Source organism: Odocoileus virginianus, chromosome 32 (assembly GCF_023699985.2).
Source record: "Odocoileus virginianus isolate 20LAN1187 ecotype Illinois chromosome 32, Ovbor_1.2, whole genome shotgun sequence".
Classification (NCBI taxonomy): domain Eukaryota; kingdom Metazoa; phylum Chordata; class Mammalia; order Artiodactyla; family Cervidae; genus Odocoileus; species Odocoileus virginianus.
The window spans coordinates 18727782-18747709 of NC_069705.1; the positions used below are offsets into that span (position 1 = coordinate 18727782).

General features: G+C 36.2%; 1 protein-coding gene and 1 pseudogene across 2 annotated transcripts in view; one reads left to right on the forward strand and one right to left on the reverse strand.

The window, feature by feature from the left end:
- The window catches only part of TNKS (tankyrase), a 153473-nt gene that overhangs the window by 37907 nt on the left and 95638 nt on the right, over nt 1-19928 (reverse strand). For both annotated transcript variants that reach the window (XM_070459944.1, XM_070459943.1), the window contains 6 exons: nt 17890-17984; nt 16378-16444; nt 15907-16093; nt 11950-12071; nt 10361-10452; nt 10190-10268 (listed from right to left, as the gene is read on the reverse strand). In XM_070459944.1, the coding sequence (XP_070316045.1) occupies nt 10190-10268; nt 10361-10452; nt 11950-12071; nt 15907-16093; nt 16378-16444; nt 17890-17984 (642 nt within the window). The remainder of the gene's footprint in view (nt 1-10189; nt 10269-10360; nt 10453-11949; nt 12072-15906; nt 16094-16377; nt 16445-17889; nt 17985-19928) is intronic.
- Nucleotides 9168-9572, forward strand: LOC110143858 (large ribosomal subunit protein P1 pseudogene; annotated as a pseudogene).

The window sequence follows — 19928 nt, forward strand, 5'->3', positions numbered from 1 at the left end:
CATTTTGGATGAATGGGTTCTACCAAACTTGTTCTCAGAATGTAAAGACAACAAAGTAAGTAAGCAAAGATAAAGTAATTAATTTTTCTAATTTTAGCAAATGATTATAATAGAATGACCTAATTGCATTACAGACACATTTAACCAAAAACTTGATTTGAAAATTCAGAAGTTCCATTTTTAAAACTTTGAAAAATCATAATGAAAGAACGTTTACTTTTAAGACTGTTAAGACATGTTAAACTTTGGGATCATGTTTATAATTTGATCAAAACTAACTAGTCCTAACCTGTTTTCTGGAATGCCCCAGTAAAGACTACTCTAGTCAGACCAAAGTCCACATTCATTGTACACAATGCTTCTCTCAGAGAAGCCCTTCGTTCTGCCTTTCTGGATTACGAGATCCATGGCAAGTCTCACCTTTTCTAAGAAGTCTTCCTTGATTACTTTAAACCTTGATGATTACTTCCTTTCTGAACACCTGTGTCAATTCAGCACTATTTTAGAAATTAGAACACTGGGATAATGTTTGTTTACCAAGTAAAATTAAGGTTACTGAAATATGGACTGTATGGCATAGGTTTTCTGTGTCTAGAAAGCTCCTATTAATGGTACACGGTAAGTTCTCAAATACATACTGGCTGATTATTCAAAACACTTGTGTACCCCCGCCAAACACAAGAATAACAGAGGATTTAGGACAATTGGTCTTCCTGTCTCCAGTCTTTCACTGTTGTACGTAAGGCCGTGACACTTCAGGCAAGGGTTCAAATAAATTCTTAACAGTGTTTTACAAAATTCACCGTGAAATACTGACAAATTTAATTATATCATATTTGCTAGCAGAAAAATGACTATTTATACATAAAAGCACAGTCATTATTAGCATGTATTGATGGAAAACACAAGTGGTCAAACTAAACTTGAATTTTTCTATTAATATTTCTATTACGTTCTCACCACAGGAGAAAAACTTAAAACTGAGAACATTCTAATCACTAACATTTTCCTGGAATTTGCATAAAACACCAATTTAATTACAGTGATGGAAATCCTCAATCCAGTTCATCAAATCATGGGAACATGGTTTGAGAAATACTAGTCTAAAATACAGATCTTACCAAGTTACTCCTCAGTTGAAACTCAGGGACTCTTTAATGCCTTCACAAAAACTTGAATCCCTCCACATATCATTAAAGACCATCTGTCATTTACTTTTACATCATCTCCCCTTCTACAATATTTTTTCATCACAATCTGATAGGCTTGCTATGCTCCACTGTTATTAGGTTACACTGAAGCCCTATTTTCTGGAGGTGTTAGTTTCTAAAGTCATTGCAAAAGGTAAAATTTGCCTTTGGTCAAGATTATCCTTGAAGATATCTTAATGCAGTGGTAGAGACAGATATAGTTTCTCAGTAAATCCAACATCAGTTTCACTTCCAGTGTCTGAGCAAATCAACTAAACACCAGATGAAGTACAGAGAGTATTTTTAAACATTAACAACACACTGTGTGTAAGAAGTGGTTATCTCTATAAATATGTGTGGTGGAACTGGGTCCAACACAGAAAACTGCAGATTCGCTTCTCCCATTTCTTACAAACTCTGGGGCATGCACTCACGGAGTGAAATACTGAGCAACACTCACTACTCACTAGTATAAGGAAGGGATGCAACTACATTTACTAAGCACTTACCAGTACTAGACTCTGTGCCTGATATTATATGTTTTAATATATTGTAAGCTATTTAAAAGCAGAGACTATGCTTTTAAGATTTTCCTAAAGAGAATGATTGAGTACTGTAATGATATGTGGCCGGAAATGTATAGGACATAAAATTATGACTAAAAAGTGCCCCAAACTGTTTTGGAAACCAGTAAGCAGACGATAAGGAAATGGTAAGGGGACTCTCTCCAAATTCTAGTCAGTGTGAACAGCCTAGTCTCAACAGCTAACTGTGAAGTTGAGTTCACCTCCTGTCTAAGCTTAAGCTATCTTTGTCCACATCACTCATGTGGTAATTCATCATGAATTATTCTGTGACATTTCTGTACTTAGGAATGTGAACTCACACAATTTTACATTAACTATGAACATGTGATGATGTCCCAATCTGATTTCAAATAATCTGAGAGTTGAAAACGGTCTCTTTTGCTATTTTTTTTTTTTCTGTTCAAATCAGGGCACTTTGAAATTAAAAGCAAAGAATAGTAAAAATAAAATCCACAATAGAGGGACAAAGATAGGAATCTGAAACAGGTCTGTGTTCTGATAGAAACTACAACCTAGGGAACAGGTGGCAGGCATACTGTAAACTTTTTCGCTTGAAGTTAACAAACACTAGGCTTCCCTGCTGGCTCTGATGGAAAAGAATCTGCCTGCAATGCAGGAGGCTCGGGTTCAATCTCTGGGTTGGGAAGAGCCCCTGGAGAAGGGAATGGCAACCCGCTTCAGCATTCTTGCCTGGAGAAGTCTGTGGAAGAAGAGTCTGGCAGGCTCAGTTCATGAGGTTGCAAAGAGTTGGACATGACAGAGCAACTAACACACCCACTTTTTTTTTTAAAGGAACATTAACTCTATCCTTTTTTAAATAAAAGTCTTAATTTTGTTGAATACTGATAAATGATTATGCCAACTATCATACATACATCTTGAGTCTACATTTCTGTAATTGGTTTTCTAAGAGAAAGTAGTTCCCTAGGAAGTTTATTTTCTTGAAGCAGGATTTGCTCGTGCCATCTGCCTATTCAAAAATTTCCAATGGCTCTCCAAGTATTGTAAGAACAAATCCAAAACTGTCCAATTGAGACTACTAAGACCTTGCTCCAATATGTCTTTTCAGATTTTCCTTAATTCCCCATGAACTACCTACCTATTATTCTATCTACTGAACTAACTAATCATAACTTGTGACTAACAAACTCCTTTGCTTTCCTGATTGAGTCATTATTTAAAATGTATTCTGAGCAAATGCTAACTACATTTACTACTATTTCTATAGATCTAATGGACATTCCTAGTGAAAATTCTATTTTATTCATGAAATTTCCCCATTCTCTCCCCAGCCTGCCACCACTACCAGAAGTAATTGGTCTCTCCTCTGAATAACAATCTATCTGTCCTTTCCAATCTGATAATAGATATTCAAGTAGACTGTATTAGTTGAGACTATTTTTAGATTTTAAGTGCCTTAAGACAAGAAGCTTTATCAAATTCAAACTTCCTATATACCTCATAGTAATAAGTGCAATGCCTTGTATACTGGGTGTTTGAAAATGGTTGGTAAACGGATGGCTCAAAAGAATGACAAATTAGTAAATTCTGATGATAAAGAATACAGTTTTCGATATACTGTTCTGTATAATGAACAGAGACTACTGAAACATTCTCTAACCAAAAACCATGTATTCTTCTTTCCCCAGAAATCTGGAGGAAAAAAAAGTTAAATGCCTGTGTTGACAGAATTGTTCAATACTGAAAATAACTGACTCACTTTACCTGCAGTAAAAGTATAATTTAAGTTTTTACAGATTATCACAGGCCACTGTTATCCATGGTAGGATGTACACAGGTCAAAGCATCTCCTATGAGGAATGAAGTAAACAAAATGACTACCAATTTAATTCTTAGTGAGAGTTCTGCTACAGTGATCAATATTTTACTCTCAGAGGTTTTTAATCCTTTAATGTGTTATGAATCCATCACAAAGTATAGAATTTTTCTAGGAAGTTAAATTTTAATATAATCTGAGGAACATGAAACTAGATTAATGTTTACTAGCCACACTTGAGTATTATCATTTGTAAACCTCAACATCCACATGTTATTTTGAAAGAAGCAATCAGGTTTTCTGAAAAGAGATATATTCTAATGGTAAGTATTTTCTTTGCTTTCTTCAAGGGGCACTCACACTGCCCACATGCCCAAACTGTCAGAGAAATAAGTTGCAGAGCATGGTTGATCAGACTCGAGGTGCCAATGCCATGGCTGTGCTAGACAAACTGAAGTCTCATTTGTGGCTCCCTTTCTCACCTCTCAGACATGGGAGAGATGGCAGCTGCAGGTGGTATATTTCTAAGCCAAACGTTTATAAAGTAAGGGCTGTGAAGATCATATTCAGGCCACAGAGAAGTACAACAGAAAAATACAGTCTATAAAAAGAAGAATGAAGCAGATGAACAAAGACTGGCAGGGAAAAGAAACTCGTGCAATCTCAGAAAGAGAGAGACATATACAGAGAGAATGGCAGCTAAGGAAACTAACAGTTATTTACAAATTTATTGTTCTGTCTTTTGTGAATTTTAGCTATAACTCCCGCAGATCATTTCTTTGGGATTAACTCTGTGGTTATCTCACAGAAGTAATAAGCCAGATTTCTACTTCTGCCTAATCTATATTCAGTCGATCTAACTGAATGGTAACTAAAATGTCTTTGAGACACTGGCCCCTTGGGACTTTATTCTGATATGATCAAACCTCAGATATTATTTGAACTATAAAAGCTGCTTGGGATGTACATTTTTAAAAGCACTTTAAAAAAAAATAAAAGCACTTTAACACTTTTGGGCTGACAGAATCTGCTTATCAACCCACCTCTGAAAGAGAATTAATAAAATCCTTATAATAAGCTAACACATTTCTCTAAAGAGAGCAAAGATTCTTGATCACTCTCAATGTGAGAAATAATACCATTAAACACCAATTACTATTGACACAATTTCTTTTTACATATAGTATAAATAAATCTGTCAAATTAAGACATGAACATCAAAAAAATTTCATGTTCCACACATTTAACAGATGCTCACTAATGACAAAACAGTAGTGCTTTCAAGTATGAAAAAAAGAACTGAATTAAGCCTTTTGTTTCTAGGTACTAACAATACCATATGCAACTGGGGCTTAGGCTCTACTTAATAATGATAGCAGACAAAGCAGTAGCAATAGAAGGCGGAATGTCAGAGTAGATTAACAATAATAAAGAAAGAAAAATAAAATGTTTATGTCTCTCTTATTTACGGTTCACAGTAATCTTGTAAAGCAGGGAGCTGGTAGATATAATATTTTTTTAAGATACATAAGTTTACTCCTATAAAAGAGGACTTCTCAAATAAGTTGGTTAATAACCCCTTTTCTTATAACCATCATTTCCTTACTAGTCCTTTGTTTTCTGTCCTTTTGCTGAATACTGCCTGCTTGCCTTTCTGGACCCATAATATCATCCTTGACCCTGCTTCGTGTCCTGGGAAAATCACTTGTATAGACGACAGCAATGGCTTTTTTGTCTTTACCTTTTTGTTGTACTTGGCCAGTGGGTGGTCATGAGGAGGGGACTGGTGGGAAGGAGCGGAATGAGGAATGTGAATGAGATCTACCCTTTATCAAAAGCTACAGATGCCGTCAGGTGGTATTCTCTAGCTCCCTCCCCCTTTCTGCGCCCCTTCAGGCCCGGGGACAGCTCCCACAGGCTGCTGGTACTACCTCCTTCCTGTGGGTTTCCTAAACCCTGCACACACCTTTGCGTGTAATTTATTAAGTATTCCCCAGATTACCCACTTTGAGTGTGTATTTATTGCCAAAACCCTAACTAATACAATTTTCTACTTCTATACCTTTGGAATACCTCCTTTAAAAAGCTGTGTGTGTGTGTGCATGCTCAGGCCTGTCCAACTCTTTGTGATCCCATGTACTGTAGCTCACCAGGCTCCTCTGTCCACGCAATTTTTTTAGAAGAGAATACCACAGTAGGTTGCCATTTCCTTTTTCAGGGATCTTCCCGAGCAGGGATCAAACCTGCATCTCTTTGTCTCCTGCAGTGGCAGGCGGATTCTTTATCACTATGCCACCTGGGAAACCCCCTCTTCCCACTACTGTTCCACAAAGATGAGCAACCGTCAAAAGTTCTTTCCCTGACTCTCAGTTCATCTCTCCACATTCTCTACCCGAAACCTTCCTCATTCCCACAGTGTGTGATCATTATGTCAAGGGCTTCCCAATACATATTTCTAATCCTGAACTCTCTATCATACTCCAGTGCTATGTTTCCAAACTACTAGTTTTATTTAATGTCCTTCTATTCCTCCTATCATCTTAACTCCAAGTACAAAAATCATTGCCAACACATAGTTTTCTTACTTCCTTAATTGTACCACCATTTCCTAAGTCTATTCAAGCACCCAATTCACTTCCAAGTAATACAGCTTAGTATTTCACAAATGGCTTTCATCATTCTCTTCCTTCTTCACTACTGATGCCACTAAACTGATTCACGATTAGCTTCAAGTTTGGTAACTGCATTAACTTCCAAACTGGTATTTCTCACAGTATCCAGCACACTATCGTTATAATTTTACATCTCAATGGTGAACTAGTGGATCAAAACAAATTAGAAGGTGATTATACACATATGTCTTATATAAAATTTAGATAATGAGGGGAAATACATATATAAGTTTAGAAAGACAAATATGGAAAAAATTACAACACTCATACTTACTACTAATTAAAGAAAGTATGGTTTGTTTGCATATATATATAAAAGCTCATTTAATTTTTACCAAAACAAAACAACAATAGTCACCCTTGTAGGGGAGGTATTAATACCCATATATCACTATTGAGTCAACTGAGGTTCAGGAAAATTAAGTCCAAGGTCATAATACTAGAAAGTGGAAGATTCCAAACGGAAAAGTATACCTGCTTATGTTATGTATACAATATGCTTAATTTAACATGCACAATGAACCTAAACTTTGAATCACCAAGCTTCACTCAAAAAAATGTTTTGGCTTATATTACCAAGTTCTATTTAAGTAACAAATTAGTTAATGGCATTAGATCTCCCTACCAAATTCTCTGCCGTTTCTGATTTACTAGTCTTAGCTTAAGAACTAGGTTCATGGTGAGGAGGTGAAGGCAGCAGAAGGGTAGAAGCAGCGTAAGAGAGCTGAATCATAATTCAAGGGTAGGGCAGCTTGTTGGGAAGGTGCTTTTAGATCAAATGGAAACAATGAGTTGTTCAAAAATCAAACTGAAACTACAAGTTCCCCAGAAAGAACACCAGGCAGGCAAACATTAGGGCCCATCAGTAGCTAAACTGGGTTTTTACAGTGAGCGTTTACTAATGCTAGTCACCAGATACACAACCTTAAGGGGCAGCAGTCTGCCTTGGAATCAGGGAATGAATGAATGGGAGAGTGGAAATTGGTGTCTGTGGGTTCACAACCCTGCTTAATTTTTTTTTCCATTTAAGGTGCTTAGTAGCAGGAGTTCTTAATTTTGTTGAACTGTAGTGGGAGGACTAGGGAAGATATACTAGTCTAAAAGTCATTCTACAACACTGGCAGGGCGTTTAAAATTATACACATGCCTGACTGATGAATTGCGACGTTATTGATGAGAATGTACTGTGAACATGAAGGGCAGAAAAAGATTTAGAGCCACAGGCCTAGAGTAATGCTGACTAGGATAGGTTATATAAAATAATGTTATTTCTCACTGAATCTTCATGAAATAAAATGACTCATGGGAGACAACAAATAGATACTTTCCCAAAATGAAGGGCATTATTCATGGTTGTTCAAGAACATTATGAATGCCATAAGATATTTTTTAAAATAGGTCAATGATAAACATACAATGCTCTTAACAGTAGCAGAAAGCCCACTTAGCTTATTATTTTCTGCTTGATAGAGCAACAAGACATTATTTATGTAACAACACAGTGGCTGTACCCTCAAAATAGGTAATAAATTTGTAGAACTCTGCTCCTTTCATTCCAGTTCATCCTGCCTCTTTAATTAAAAACATCAATGGTCCTTTTAAAGCAAGGATATACTAATTTTTGGATCATGCACTTCAGGAGTAAAAATGTATTTTGAGAACCCTCTCAATATTCATTTATGTTCATCTGTAAATCATAACCAAGCAGTGCTAAACTAATGCATAATGAATATTATAAAACTTATATAAAAGGAGAAATTACAAAGGATAGGAAGCAGATGAAACAATAAAATATTAAAAAAAAATTATCATTCATACAAAATGTCATTTGGCTCAATTAAAAGACTTTTAAAAAATCTTATAAAAACTGTGATGTAGATTTGAGGGTGTGATTCTAGATTCATTTTCAATAATTGGGCCTACAGCTAGATTTCCCATAGATATGTGGTGCAACTGGAAAAAGAGCATTGTTAGCGAAGTCTTCTAAATCACAATGCCTATTTTTAATGTAATTTACTAATTATGCTAAGGCTTTAATTGAATTCTGCTAGTAAAATTGCATTTTTCTTGATTCTTGCAAACTTATCATAAGGTACTACATTAAAATGTCATTAATAGGTTCAAAAACTACCTAACAAAAAAAAAAACTTTAAAATGGCCTCTTCATTTGTTAAAAGTTCCTTTTAAAAAGCAGTTACTTTCTCATTCATTTCTCTAAAATATGTAACTTTGATCTTTAAGGTTCTGATTGTTTCTTTTTAAAAATATGTACCTACATACAAGTAATAATCATTTGTCACCATAGAAATATAAGCAAATTTTGAACTCACTTTCCTTAAAAAAAAAAAAAAGCACAACAACCAAGTATATCAATTCCTGAAATATCCTCATTTATGAAACAGCCAGATAAACCTTTTTATAAGATTGTCATGGTTGTTTCCTCTGATTTTCAACAATGGTATTTATCAAGATGCTACCGTTTAGAATAATACCCATAAATCTACTCATGTAAAGTGCAACATGTCACATTGTGCTGGATGTGAGCAGACAAGTGAGTGTATCACTGTCAATCCCCCCACCACACACACACACACACATACACACACACACACACACACACACAGATTGATGGCAGTATCAATCTGTGTATGAAACAGTAGTATATCTTAATTTCTCTGTTCTTAATAAATTACTAGTTCTTAACAAATTACTCTTTCAATAAATAAAAATTCTAGTATTTTCCCCCTCTACCCAGTGGCTCCTTCTTGTATGTTCCATAGAGTGTCTGTATCCCACTTTGGGGACTCCTGCTTTAAAATATACATTCTTGCTTTCTTTCCTCAGCTGCTGCTAAGGTGCTTGGTCCTTCCGAGAATCCAAGGCCATTTTGGGGTGAGGCCCTCACTTCATCTGGAGACTGGCACCGAGCCAGCAGCCCCACCGAGCACTCACCCGCACCATGGCCTCTGTCTCGGAGCTCGCTTGCATCTACTCTGCCTTCATTCTGCACGACGATGAGGTGATGGTCACAGGATAAGATCAACGTCCTCATTAAAGCAGCTGGTGTAAATGTTGAGCTTTTCTGGCCAGGTTTGTTTGCAAAGGCTTTGGCCAGTGTCAACATCAGGAGCCTCATCTGCAATGTGGGGGCTGGTGGACCTGCTCTGGCAGCTTGTGCTGGACCAGCAGGAGGTTCTGCCTCATCCACCACTGCTGCCCCAGCTGAGGAGAGGAAAGTAGAAGCAAAGAGAAGAATCTGGAGAGTATGATGATGACATGGGCTTTGGTCTTTTTGACTAAACCTCTTTAGTAACACATTCAATAAAAAGCCGAGCTGTTAAAAAAAAAAAAACACTGTTGAGGATTTAAAAATTTTCACGTTCAAGTGCCTCTGAAAAACAACCAGCTTGCTTCGTTCAAGCAAAATTTCCTAAAGCAGTTTATGGGAGTTATGGAGTTGCAGATAATGTCACTCAGACAATGCCAGTAAAAATGATTAAAATTTTATTTCTTTATATTGAGGTTATGTGCAAAAATGGTTATCATTACTGGTTTGAAGGAACAAATATTCTTTAAAATAAGTAGCAATATTTTGCCCATAATTTACATAAATTATTTTCTGATAAGCCATCACTGATGTTGACTACCAAAATGTATCAATTCCAGTATTAAGGTAAAATAATGTATAGCTGAAATGCATTTCAAATGATAAGACCCTAACCACACTTTTGCTTTAGAGAAGAATGACAGTAAAGTACAACATAAAACACCAGTAATTATCTCTATTAGCAACCAGATTTAAATCAGCTTTAAAGGAGAATCAACAGATTCAAATACATGCTAACAGTCATCTTTATAAGATTAGTTTCTTCAGGAGAATCAGAGAGGAGAGGAATAATCTTTAAGTGCAGCTAGCTGCTCAGTGCCAAGACTGGCACCTTATTTCAGGTGTGTGCCTTTTACCTTTGCTCCGTGTTTATGGAGAACTTCCATGACGTCATTGTGGGCTCTCTCTGCTGCAACATGCAGGGGAGTCATGAAACTGTGGAGAGGAGAGAAGGAAAAGGTCACCTCTGAACTTGAATTGCATTCTGGCTTTAACTACAGAGCAACGCCTTCTGCGGCTGCACTTACTCTTTATTTTTCTCATTAACATTTGCTCCTTTTCGAAGTAACAATTCTGTCACTTGTTTGCGTTTGGGATGCAGCGAGGCCACAGCGCAGTGCTATAAAATAAAGAAAAACCAGTGAATAAAATAAACTTCTGTGTAAAAGCAGATTTCTGAATTGAATAGCACCTGCCGACTATTTAAAACACTGCTGTCTCAAAACATACATTTTCACATTATGGAGATGACTGAAATTCCTCCTAAATACATAGGGAATATGAAACATAAGCCTTTAAATCAATGTGAAATTATGCTCTTAGTTGAGCATTCAGAGAGACTTCATTCCTTTCCCTTTAGCCAATAAGCAATTATCCAGTATATGTTTACTTGAGGTATCAGAATACTGCCTCTCTGAAGCTATAAAAATCCATAACTGAATTACTCAGTCCTTCAGTAGGCTGTCAGCCACAAAAGTCAGTTATTTCTCAAGCTCTTCCCCAGAGGTACTCCTATTGGAGAATAAGAGGTATTGTATTGGAGAGGTACACTATTGGGAGAATAAGTCCATATGCCCAGGGACAGGTAACAAGGTAACAGACTTGAAGGAGCTTAGAGGGAGAAGTATTCTTGGAAATTTTATATTTTATCCTCTATTCAAACAACCTTTGTGTTCAACTTCACTTCATATTTGTATTAAAATTTAAAAAGTAAAAAACTATGTACTAATGAATAAAATGAACACTCTAAAAAGCAGGTCAGGTTTATTCCGTGGCTTTGAGTGTGTCCTGGCATAACACTGTGTGGCCTGAATGTATCTAAACCCCTGCGTGGGAGCCATATTCTAAGCACGCATACAGTTGGCCAATTTTGGTTTGGTAACTCTTACAATGTTATTTTCAGCAGGTATTGCCTATAATTTGACAATTCTGTGCCAGATATAAGTTAAGAATGTTAACTGAAGCATATTTAGAGGTTTGTGACAGAGGCATCCCTTATGTTTAAATTCTGGATTAAAGTGTAATCCAACCAGTCCTATACCTGAAACTTAAAGTGATCATTGACAAAACATTATCATCTTTCTGAAAGTACATAACAGAAAGAAGATGAATAGTTTAAAAAAACAATCTGTACAGTCTGGAACAAAAAATTTCCTAGTCTTACTATATTTCATTAAGGAATATAATAGTTCTTTGACTACAGTTGCTCAAAAGGATGAGGCAAGTACCTTTGAAAATAATTTAATCTTCTGTAGAAAGCAAATATAATGTTTATCTAGCAACCAGCAACCACAAGAAAAGGGATATTCTATGAGAAAAATCACATTTTATATTTCATAAGCACACTGGCCACAAAAGTAGGTTTGTTATAATATGGTTGGATAAAGGCAAATGTAAAAATAATTTCCAAATTAAAGTTGAGCAAATGGCTCTTCTCTCACCCATGAAAGCAATCATCTCCTGAACCAAATTTAAAAATCAATGCAACCAATATTAAAATGCAAATTCCTGGCACTTTAGATACTAAAGTTACCTTAAGTTTTCTGAAATGAAAATCACATTTTGAGTTTACACTACTGTTACAGACCCAAGGAACGGAATAGCAATAAGATCTTACCAGTGCAGTTTCATGAGACTGCGGCTGTTTGAAATTAATGATTTCCAGAGCAAGTGTTTTTTTAACTTTGGCTAGGTCTGCTTCTCTGGCTGCTTGTAGTAAAGAGTGACCTTTAAATTCATCTGTTAATGAAATAATGGTGACATATAAATATTTAAAATCTATAAAAATTATCATGATTATAAAGTAGGAAAACTATTAATTTTACATATTCCTCTATTTTAGCAACAGCCACAACATGACAAAACAATGATAAAAGTACCAAGGAGGAGGGTGTAGCTTAATGAAAATTTCTGAAATAAGACTATTTTCTACTTACTGTTCACATATAAATACACATACAAAGATACTCACTCCAGCAAAGTTTTAAATCAAGTGACTTAAATGTACACCAAATACAAACCAGTTAATTAATTTGTGAACATTTATACACTGGAATAGGCTTCCCTGGTGGCTCCCAGGTTAAAGCATCTGCCTGCAACGCAGGAGACTTGGGTTCCATCCCTGGGTCGGGAAGATCCCCTGGAGAAGGAAATGGCAACCAACTCCAGTATTCTTGCCTGGAGAATCCCATGGACGGAGGAGGCTGGTGGGCTACAGTCCACGGGGTCACAAAGAACTAGACAGGACTGAGTGACTTCACTTTCACGTTCACACACTGGAATACTTTCTAGCTCATAAACAAAAAGATAGTTCTCTATATATTGGACATGGAAGTATAGATTTTTAAATGAAAATTTAGGTAGCAAATGAGAGAGGGAAAGTTGACCCATTTTTTTGGTATGATTACTACTACCTTACTGCCAGCACAACTAAACATAGCTAATGATATAAAAAATACATTTAGAGAAATATTCACCAAAATATGAACAATGATTATATCTTAACACAGAGGAGAGGAGAACTGATTTATGGGGGAAGTGCCAGAGTCTGAAAAATTTTCAAAGAACAGTTAATGTTATATATTTATTATTTATATAAGCAAGTAAGACTTTTTAAAAGGGAGTTCTAAATTAACTACATGAATAAGAATCCACTACCCTTATTTATTAAAAGCAAATAGTCTTATTTTTTATTTTAAAAGGTTGGAGTGTATTTTGATAAGTCTACTTGTTAACAAAAAGCTGAAAATTGTTCTGAAAAGATATAAATGATACGTGACATAATATGTTACATAATTCCAGGCCTGCTCATGTTCAGGCCTTTGCATCTGCCTAGCATTGAACGTTTTCTCCTTGCCTTTCTCTTTCCTTTGAGCGCCCCTTGTCACTTTCTTTTCTCCCTTATAAGACAGAGAGACAGACACACACATGCACACACACGTATTAACTCCTACGCATCGCTCAGGGTCTCGGTTCAGATGCTCTGGATAAGCCTTTCCAATGTCCCTGTTAGGATTCTTTCTTCTACAGCGTCTGCACTTGCCGTTAGCCTTCTATCACAGGGCTTCCGGCACTGTCTCATCTGCTGCAGTGGTCCCACCACTGACCACAGTGCTTGGCATACAGCAGGGAGCCAATAAATAACTGTTTCATGAATGGTGATATATATAAAATAAGTCATGGCAGGTTTGGAGGAAAACGTTTTTGTATAACTGTGTGTTTAGTGGTACTTTATCATTGCCAAATTCCTCAAAGTACAGGACTTTGAAACTTCAGAAATCCTAATTACCTTGAAAACTTAACATTTACAGGATGCCTTAGAAGTTTCTCTTTCTAAATGCCTTTTGAAACAAGAATGAAAGCTACTTTTAGGATTTTCAACTCCAGTATGTGCAGAACCCACACTATTGGGTTCATCTGGCTTCATGAAAACAAACAAAACAGTAAACAAGAAAGAGTAGAAAAAGTGTATAGAGAAAATGCGGTAATGACGGGTATGATCAAAATATTGTTTTCTGTTTCCTGTATAATTTTCTTAAAATGAAGTCTGTTATTGTGATTGCCTAGCATAAAGTACATACGAAATGAAGTCTGTTACTGTGATTGCCTAGCATAAAGCAGTAAGCCTGAGGATGAGAACTGGTTAGAAAAGTTTCAACTTTGTTAAATACTTTCCTTCATTAGTAGAATCTTATTTAAGGAGATACTGAGAAGGTTGCAAAATACTCTAATCAGGGAACTTTTTCCTTTACAAAACTATAGAAATCTTGGTTAAATTTTAATGTTTACACTGGAATAGAGAGACCAATGAAATACAATGCAAAAACTCATAACAATACTTGTATTCACAAAACGACTGGAAGGAAAAAAAATCAATTGGTGACGGGATAAAGCCGAGTCTGGGGTATAAAACTAAAAGAAAGAAATAGGAAAAAGATATTAAAAAATAAATACACTTTGAGTTAAGTTAAATTCAATTCAATAAACCTGCTGGGCACACAGCATGCACAATGTACTGTGCTAGGTTGGGGGCAGGTAGATACAAGCCAAATACCAACACCATCCACACATTTTTATTAGGTAATAAGGCACTGTGCAGGTGCTAAGAAGATAGAATAATAAAACCAAAGATCTTTCAAGAATTTAAAACTAAAGTGAGAAGACAGAACATCACATGGAAAAATAAACTATATAATGGAAGATAACTTATGACAAGAGTCATATGAGTGGGAGAGGAAAAAATGCACTTCCACAAGGATTCTCGGCCAAGACATCTGCCCAGCGACAACCTGGTTTGTGCGGGCCTCTAATCTAGTGAATGTCATCTCTTCCGGCACCAAGATAAGTTTGAATTTCCATTTAAACAAGATCAGGATTGCAAGGAATTCTTCCTATTTTAATATAAACATATTTACAGTCTGTTTAAACTTCAATGATGTTTTCATTTTGACTATGCCTTTTTCTTAAATGATCATTTAAAGGTTTTCTCAGGTGTTTAAATCCAGTTATCTGATTCTTAGCATCCTACATGTAAGACAGTATCAACTGTGGGACAAATTTAAAATAGGTATGTGACACCTATTTTAATTTAAACCTGAAATGCCTACAGGTAGAATTAAATATATCTTAGTATTGGATAGGACAACTAAATTTAATGTAGTATTCTGAATGGGATCCTGGAGCAGAAAAAGGACTTCCCTGTGAAGGACAGGGAAGCCTGCCGTGCTGCAGTCCAAGGGGTCGAAAAGAGTGAGACACGACTGAGTGACTCAACAGCAACAGCAACGCTGAATGGGATCCTGGAGCAGAAAAAGAACTTGAGGTAGAAACTAAGGAAATCTGAGTAGAGTACAGCCTTCAGTTAATAATGTATTGGTACTGGTCCATTATTATGACAAATGTACCATATTAATATGTTTATGGGGGGAAACTGGGTATGAGACATATGAGAACTTTCTGTATTAATTTGGTAAGTTTTCTAAATCTAAAACTATATTAAAACAAAAGTTTATAAAAAACATGCATATGTAAATATAAGTAAGATGTATCTGAGAAAATTACTTCAACCAAGTCGTAAAAATTATCTTATTTAAATTTGGACTAGTGATTGTGCTTGGGCTGCAACACAGATAAAAACATGACTGTGCAACTTGCAGGGTTTGGGAAACAGGGAGCATTCCATGATGTTATATAGCATCTATTATTACTAACAGTACAAGAATATAAGCCCTGTGAGCTTAGAGATTTTTTTCTGGTTTGTACACATCAACATTTCCAGTTTCTGGCATATGGTAAATATTCAATAAATGGTTACTGATGAACTCATCCTCTAGTCTTTAAAAAAAAGAGCCTGAACACATAAATTAGAATTAACTTGAATAAACACAAAATAAATATAGTGTACATATATAAGATTCCTGCAGAATTCATAGAGAAAAGAATCAGAAAAGAGAATAACTAGTTGCCTACAAGAACACAAGGCCATTATCTAAGCTGGACAAAACATCAGCCCTAATAACAAAAAGATATTCCAATTTACAACAAGCAGTGTTGATTTTAGGATAGAAACACATACAAGTCAATCTTTCCCGGAGCTCAGGAGTTGGAGCCATGTCCACCGCACTTTTGCCATGGCAGTTGACTAAAGTAGGATCAGCACCATGGCTAAGTAACAAAGAGCAGACCTCTACGCGATTCTTGGAAGCAGCCTCATGAAGTGGGGTAAACTGCCACAGATCCATAGCATTAACACAAGCTCCATGCTGAATTGAGAAAAGAAAAGTTACTGGTCAGGAAACATTTCACTGAATCAAAAAACACTGATTTCACTGTAAATTTCAGTTATAACTCTGAAATGTCAACAACTGTTTTAATTTCAGCATTTAAAATACAGTTTAAAATAAGCTGAATACTTTAAACATTTCAAGGCAACAGTGAATATTAAAAAAAAAAATTTTGCTCTTTTAAAAAGCTTGGTAAAAAATCCCCATGAAGACTCATGACAAATTAAAGGCAAATAATATTCAGTATCTTTAATTTTTCTTACCTTTAGTAGCAGTTCTGTGACTTCATAATGTCCATATGAACACGCATTATGAAGAGGCACAAGTCCACTAAATGGAAAAAAGCAAACTGAGACAATGTAATGTTCAACGGCTTAGAGTCATTCATCCAAGAAATGCTAAGAAACAAAAATCTAACCAATTCCAATACAATTATATTCAAAATACTTTAAAGTAATAAGAGGATACAAAGCACAACTAACGTCCAACCTTTCGTTATTTGGGTTATGTCAATCATAAAGCACCAAGTGGAAAAGCATTTAAGTAAAGGTAGACGTGCATGTACTAATTCAAACTGCGTGCTTTATGTTAAGTATTTACAGAAAATAAATGTTAACTGATAGTGAACTGAAATATTCCTACCATATTATTTCACTTTCATGGTGATTTCCAACATAAGAATTGAATATCCAAATTATTATAGCTTGCATATCGAAATGTCATTCTGCACAAATCAAGAACCCTCTTTTGGGGGTATACTTCTCTTGAGGACTCACCTACGGCTCACCCATTTGCTTTCAGACATGCACACGGATTACAGGGGTGTACAAGAGGATCAGGCAGGTGTGCCCCTGTACTATGGGAACACCATGTACATATGGCACCGAGAATGGGGCAGGCGAGAGAGAAAACAGAGCACGGAAAAGAGCGGATTTGAAATGACAGACTCCCCTCCTGAGAACTGGCTCAAGTACCGAGCTCTCTCTTGTCTCTGCTTCCTGCTGTGGAGAGGGGCAAAGTGAAAGACAGCCTTCTCTGGGGCTATCCTTTACGCTACTCATCACGACTGTAGTAGGAATCTACATCACATGGGCAGTCAGGTAATTATCTTTTAGATCTTAAAGTGGCATAAGGAGAAGTGTTAGCCCAATGTATAGGCTAACAGACCCAATTCCCACGTCCCTGGAGATAAGCTAGGAAACTGGTACAAAGTTTTCCAAAATTCACCTGTTTATACAATAAATGACATACTGCTTTTTTTTGACTCCCAGACACCTCTCTTTCACATCAATCTTCATAAGGACCTTTAAGGTTTTCTCAGTTTAGATGGTCAAGATTTCATCAGGAAAAAAATTAAAATACTGTATACTTAAGATTTTAGCTTATTAATAAAAGATGATCCTTTCATACCTGATAAATAGAATAGTCATATTACTGGGTTATAAGAATTTTTGATTCATCTGTCTTTCTGAAGTACAACTTAAGAGTTGAAAAACAGTAATTGGAATTGAGAGAAACAAATTTTAACTGCAAATAGTAGAATACAGTAAAATTAAACTAATTTGGGAAATTGTTATGAGACAAATCCTTAATTAGTAGGAATATAAAAATAAGTCAAATCACTGTGAACATTCTCAAAATGCTGTACAAACTGTAAAACAATGGGATGTAAGACTTTGCCCAGTGCTCAAAAACTTTGGTGTACCAGATGTTGAACACCAAGTGTAATAAATGACCTGTTAGTGAAACCATTCAAAATAAGCAGATTCACATACCCTTTGTCTTTTGCATGCACATCAGCACCATGCTGGAGAAGAAGCTGCACGATCCGAACTCGGTTGTAGCCTGCTGCTAGATGTAAAGGAGTTGACTGGAAAAGAAAAAGAAACAAAGGTAAAATAATCAGGTAAAATAAAGGCAAATAATTCTCATTTTGGCATTTAATCTGTATTTCTTTAAAGGCAGGGAGTGTTAACACACACAGAAAATACTGAGGTGAAGTGCTCAAATTCATCTTTCTTAATTGGATAGAAGACAATTCACTCATCTCAGAAGTACATTCTAACTTCAGTTGTTGTTGCTGTTTATAGTCACTAAGTCATGTCTGATTTTTTTGCAACCCCGACTGTAGCCGGCCAGGTTCTTCTGTCCATGGGATTTCCCAGGCAAGAATACTGGAGTGTGTTACCATTTCCTTCTCTAGGGGATCTTTCAGACTCAAGGATTGAATCTGCATCTCCAGGATTGGCAGGAGGACTCTTTACCACTGAACCACCAGGTAAGCCCCCTAACTTCATGCCATTCACCTATTTCTCCTAGTGGTTTTTTTCAAGGCCTTCAGTTATCATGCCCTACTCTATCTACTCTACATTATTTCTTAGTTTCTTTACATCAAGGACCAACCCAACTGTTCTGGGAAGACATGTCAGAGTTCATATTCCTCATAACTGGAAATATTCTTCTTTATCCTACTTATGTCCTGTCCACCTTTCAAATTCTAACTTTCAAATCCCAATTTTATTATAAAGAGCTAGCTCTCAGAATTCCTCCTAAATAGGAAAAGCTGAAAAACATCTCTAAAGAATATCTGAAGAAATTCTAGTGGAAAAAAAAAGACAATGGACTGTATTCATCCCACCAGACTGCTGCTAGCAATGGGTCAAAACTAATTTCCTACCTTAGATACAATGAAATATGCCAAGATGGTATTTAATTTATATGCAGTATAAATACAAGAGGAAAATAAGGTTTCTCTTCAACAAATTTGTCACATTTTAATTTGACTCATTATCAAAAGGTTCTCTGATCACATATATGATAATGAAAAATAATCAAACTTCTTACCTTTAGAAAAAAATCACAAATAACATTATTTTAATTAAAAGTTTCTCCACAATCACAGCAATTTCCCTACCTCTACTCATTCACTTTAAGTTCAAATACTGCAATGGTTTCTCATATGCCTTGGGATTTTAAAAGATTTTCATTTTATTTTCTTCACATATTTTGTCAAGATACAAAAGAATTACTAAATACTGTATTACCTATTACTGCTTTCAAGGCATTCCATGCTGCTGCTGCTGCTGCTGCTGCTAAGTCACTTCAGTCGTGTCCGACTCTGTGCGACCCCATAGATGGCAGCCCACCAGGCTCCCCCGTCCCTGGGATTCTCCAGGCAAGAACACTGGAGTGGGTTGCCATTTCCTTCTCCAATGCATGAAAGTGAAAAGTGAAAGTGAAGTCACTCAGTTGTGTCCGATTCTTAGTGACCCCATGGACTGCAGCCCACCAGGCTCCTCCAACCATGGGGTTTTTCAGGCAAGAGTATTGGAGTGTGGTGCCATTGCTTTCTCCGAAGGCACTCCATACACTTTATTCTGATAGTCTCTAACTTTAGGAATTATTTTTGAGCAAAACATAGGTAATAACGAGGTTGGGTAGATAGAAGAAGGTCCTGAATAGGAAGTCAGGAAACCTGATCACAGTCCTGGATCTTACAGAACTGTAAACATTATGTTAACTACTAGCCCAGCTTTCTCACATGCAAAATGGAGATAAAACCACTCCTCTTGGCTATTTCAAAACAGTGTGAAAAGTTTTCTCCCACATTTAAACACCTTTGAAATGTAAAATGCCATATGAAAATAGATGATTAAAATTTCTGAATCATCAAACAACAAGCCCGTCCAAGTTTCTGCCTTCAGACACATGTCAAATGTTATTGCAAATACCTCCAAGGACAATCAAGTTATTTTCAGGACTTATTTTCCCCTTCCTTTAACATTTTAAAAATGTCATTTCACTATCTTCTGGC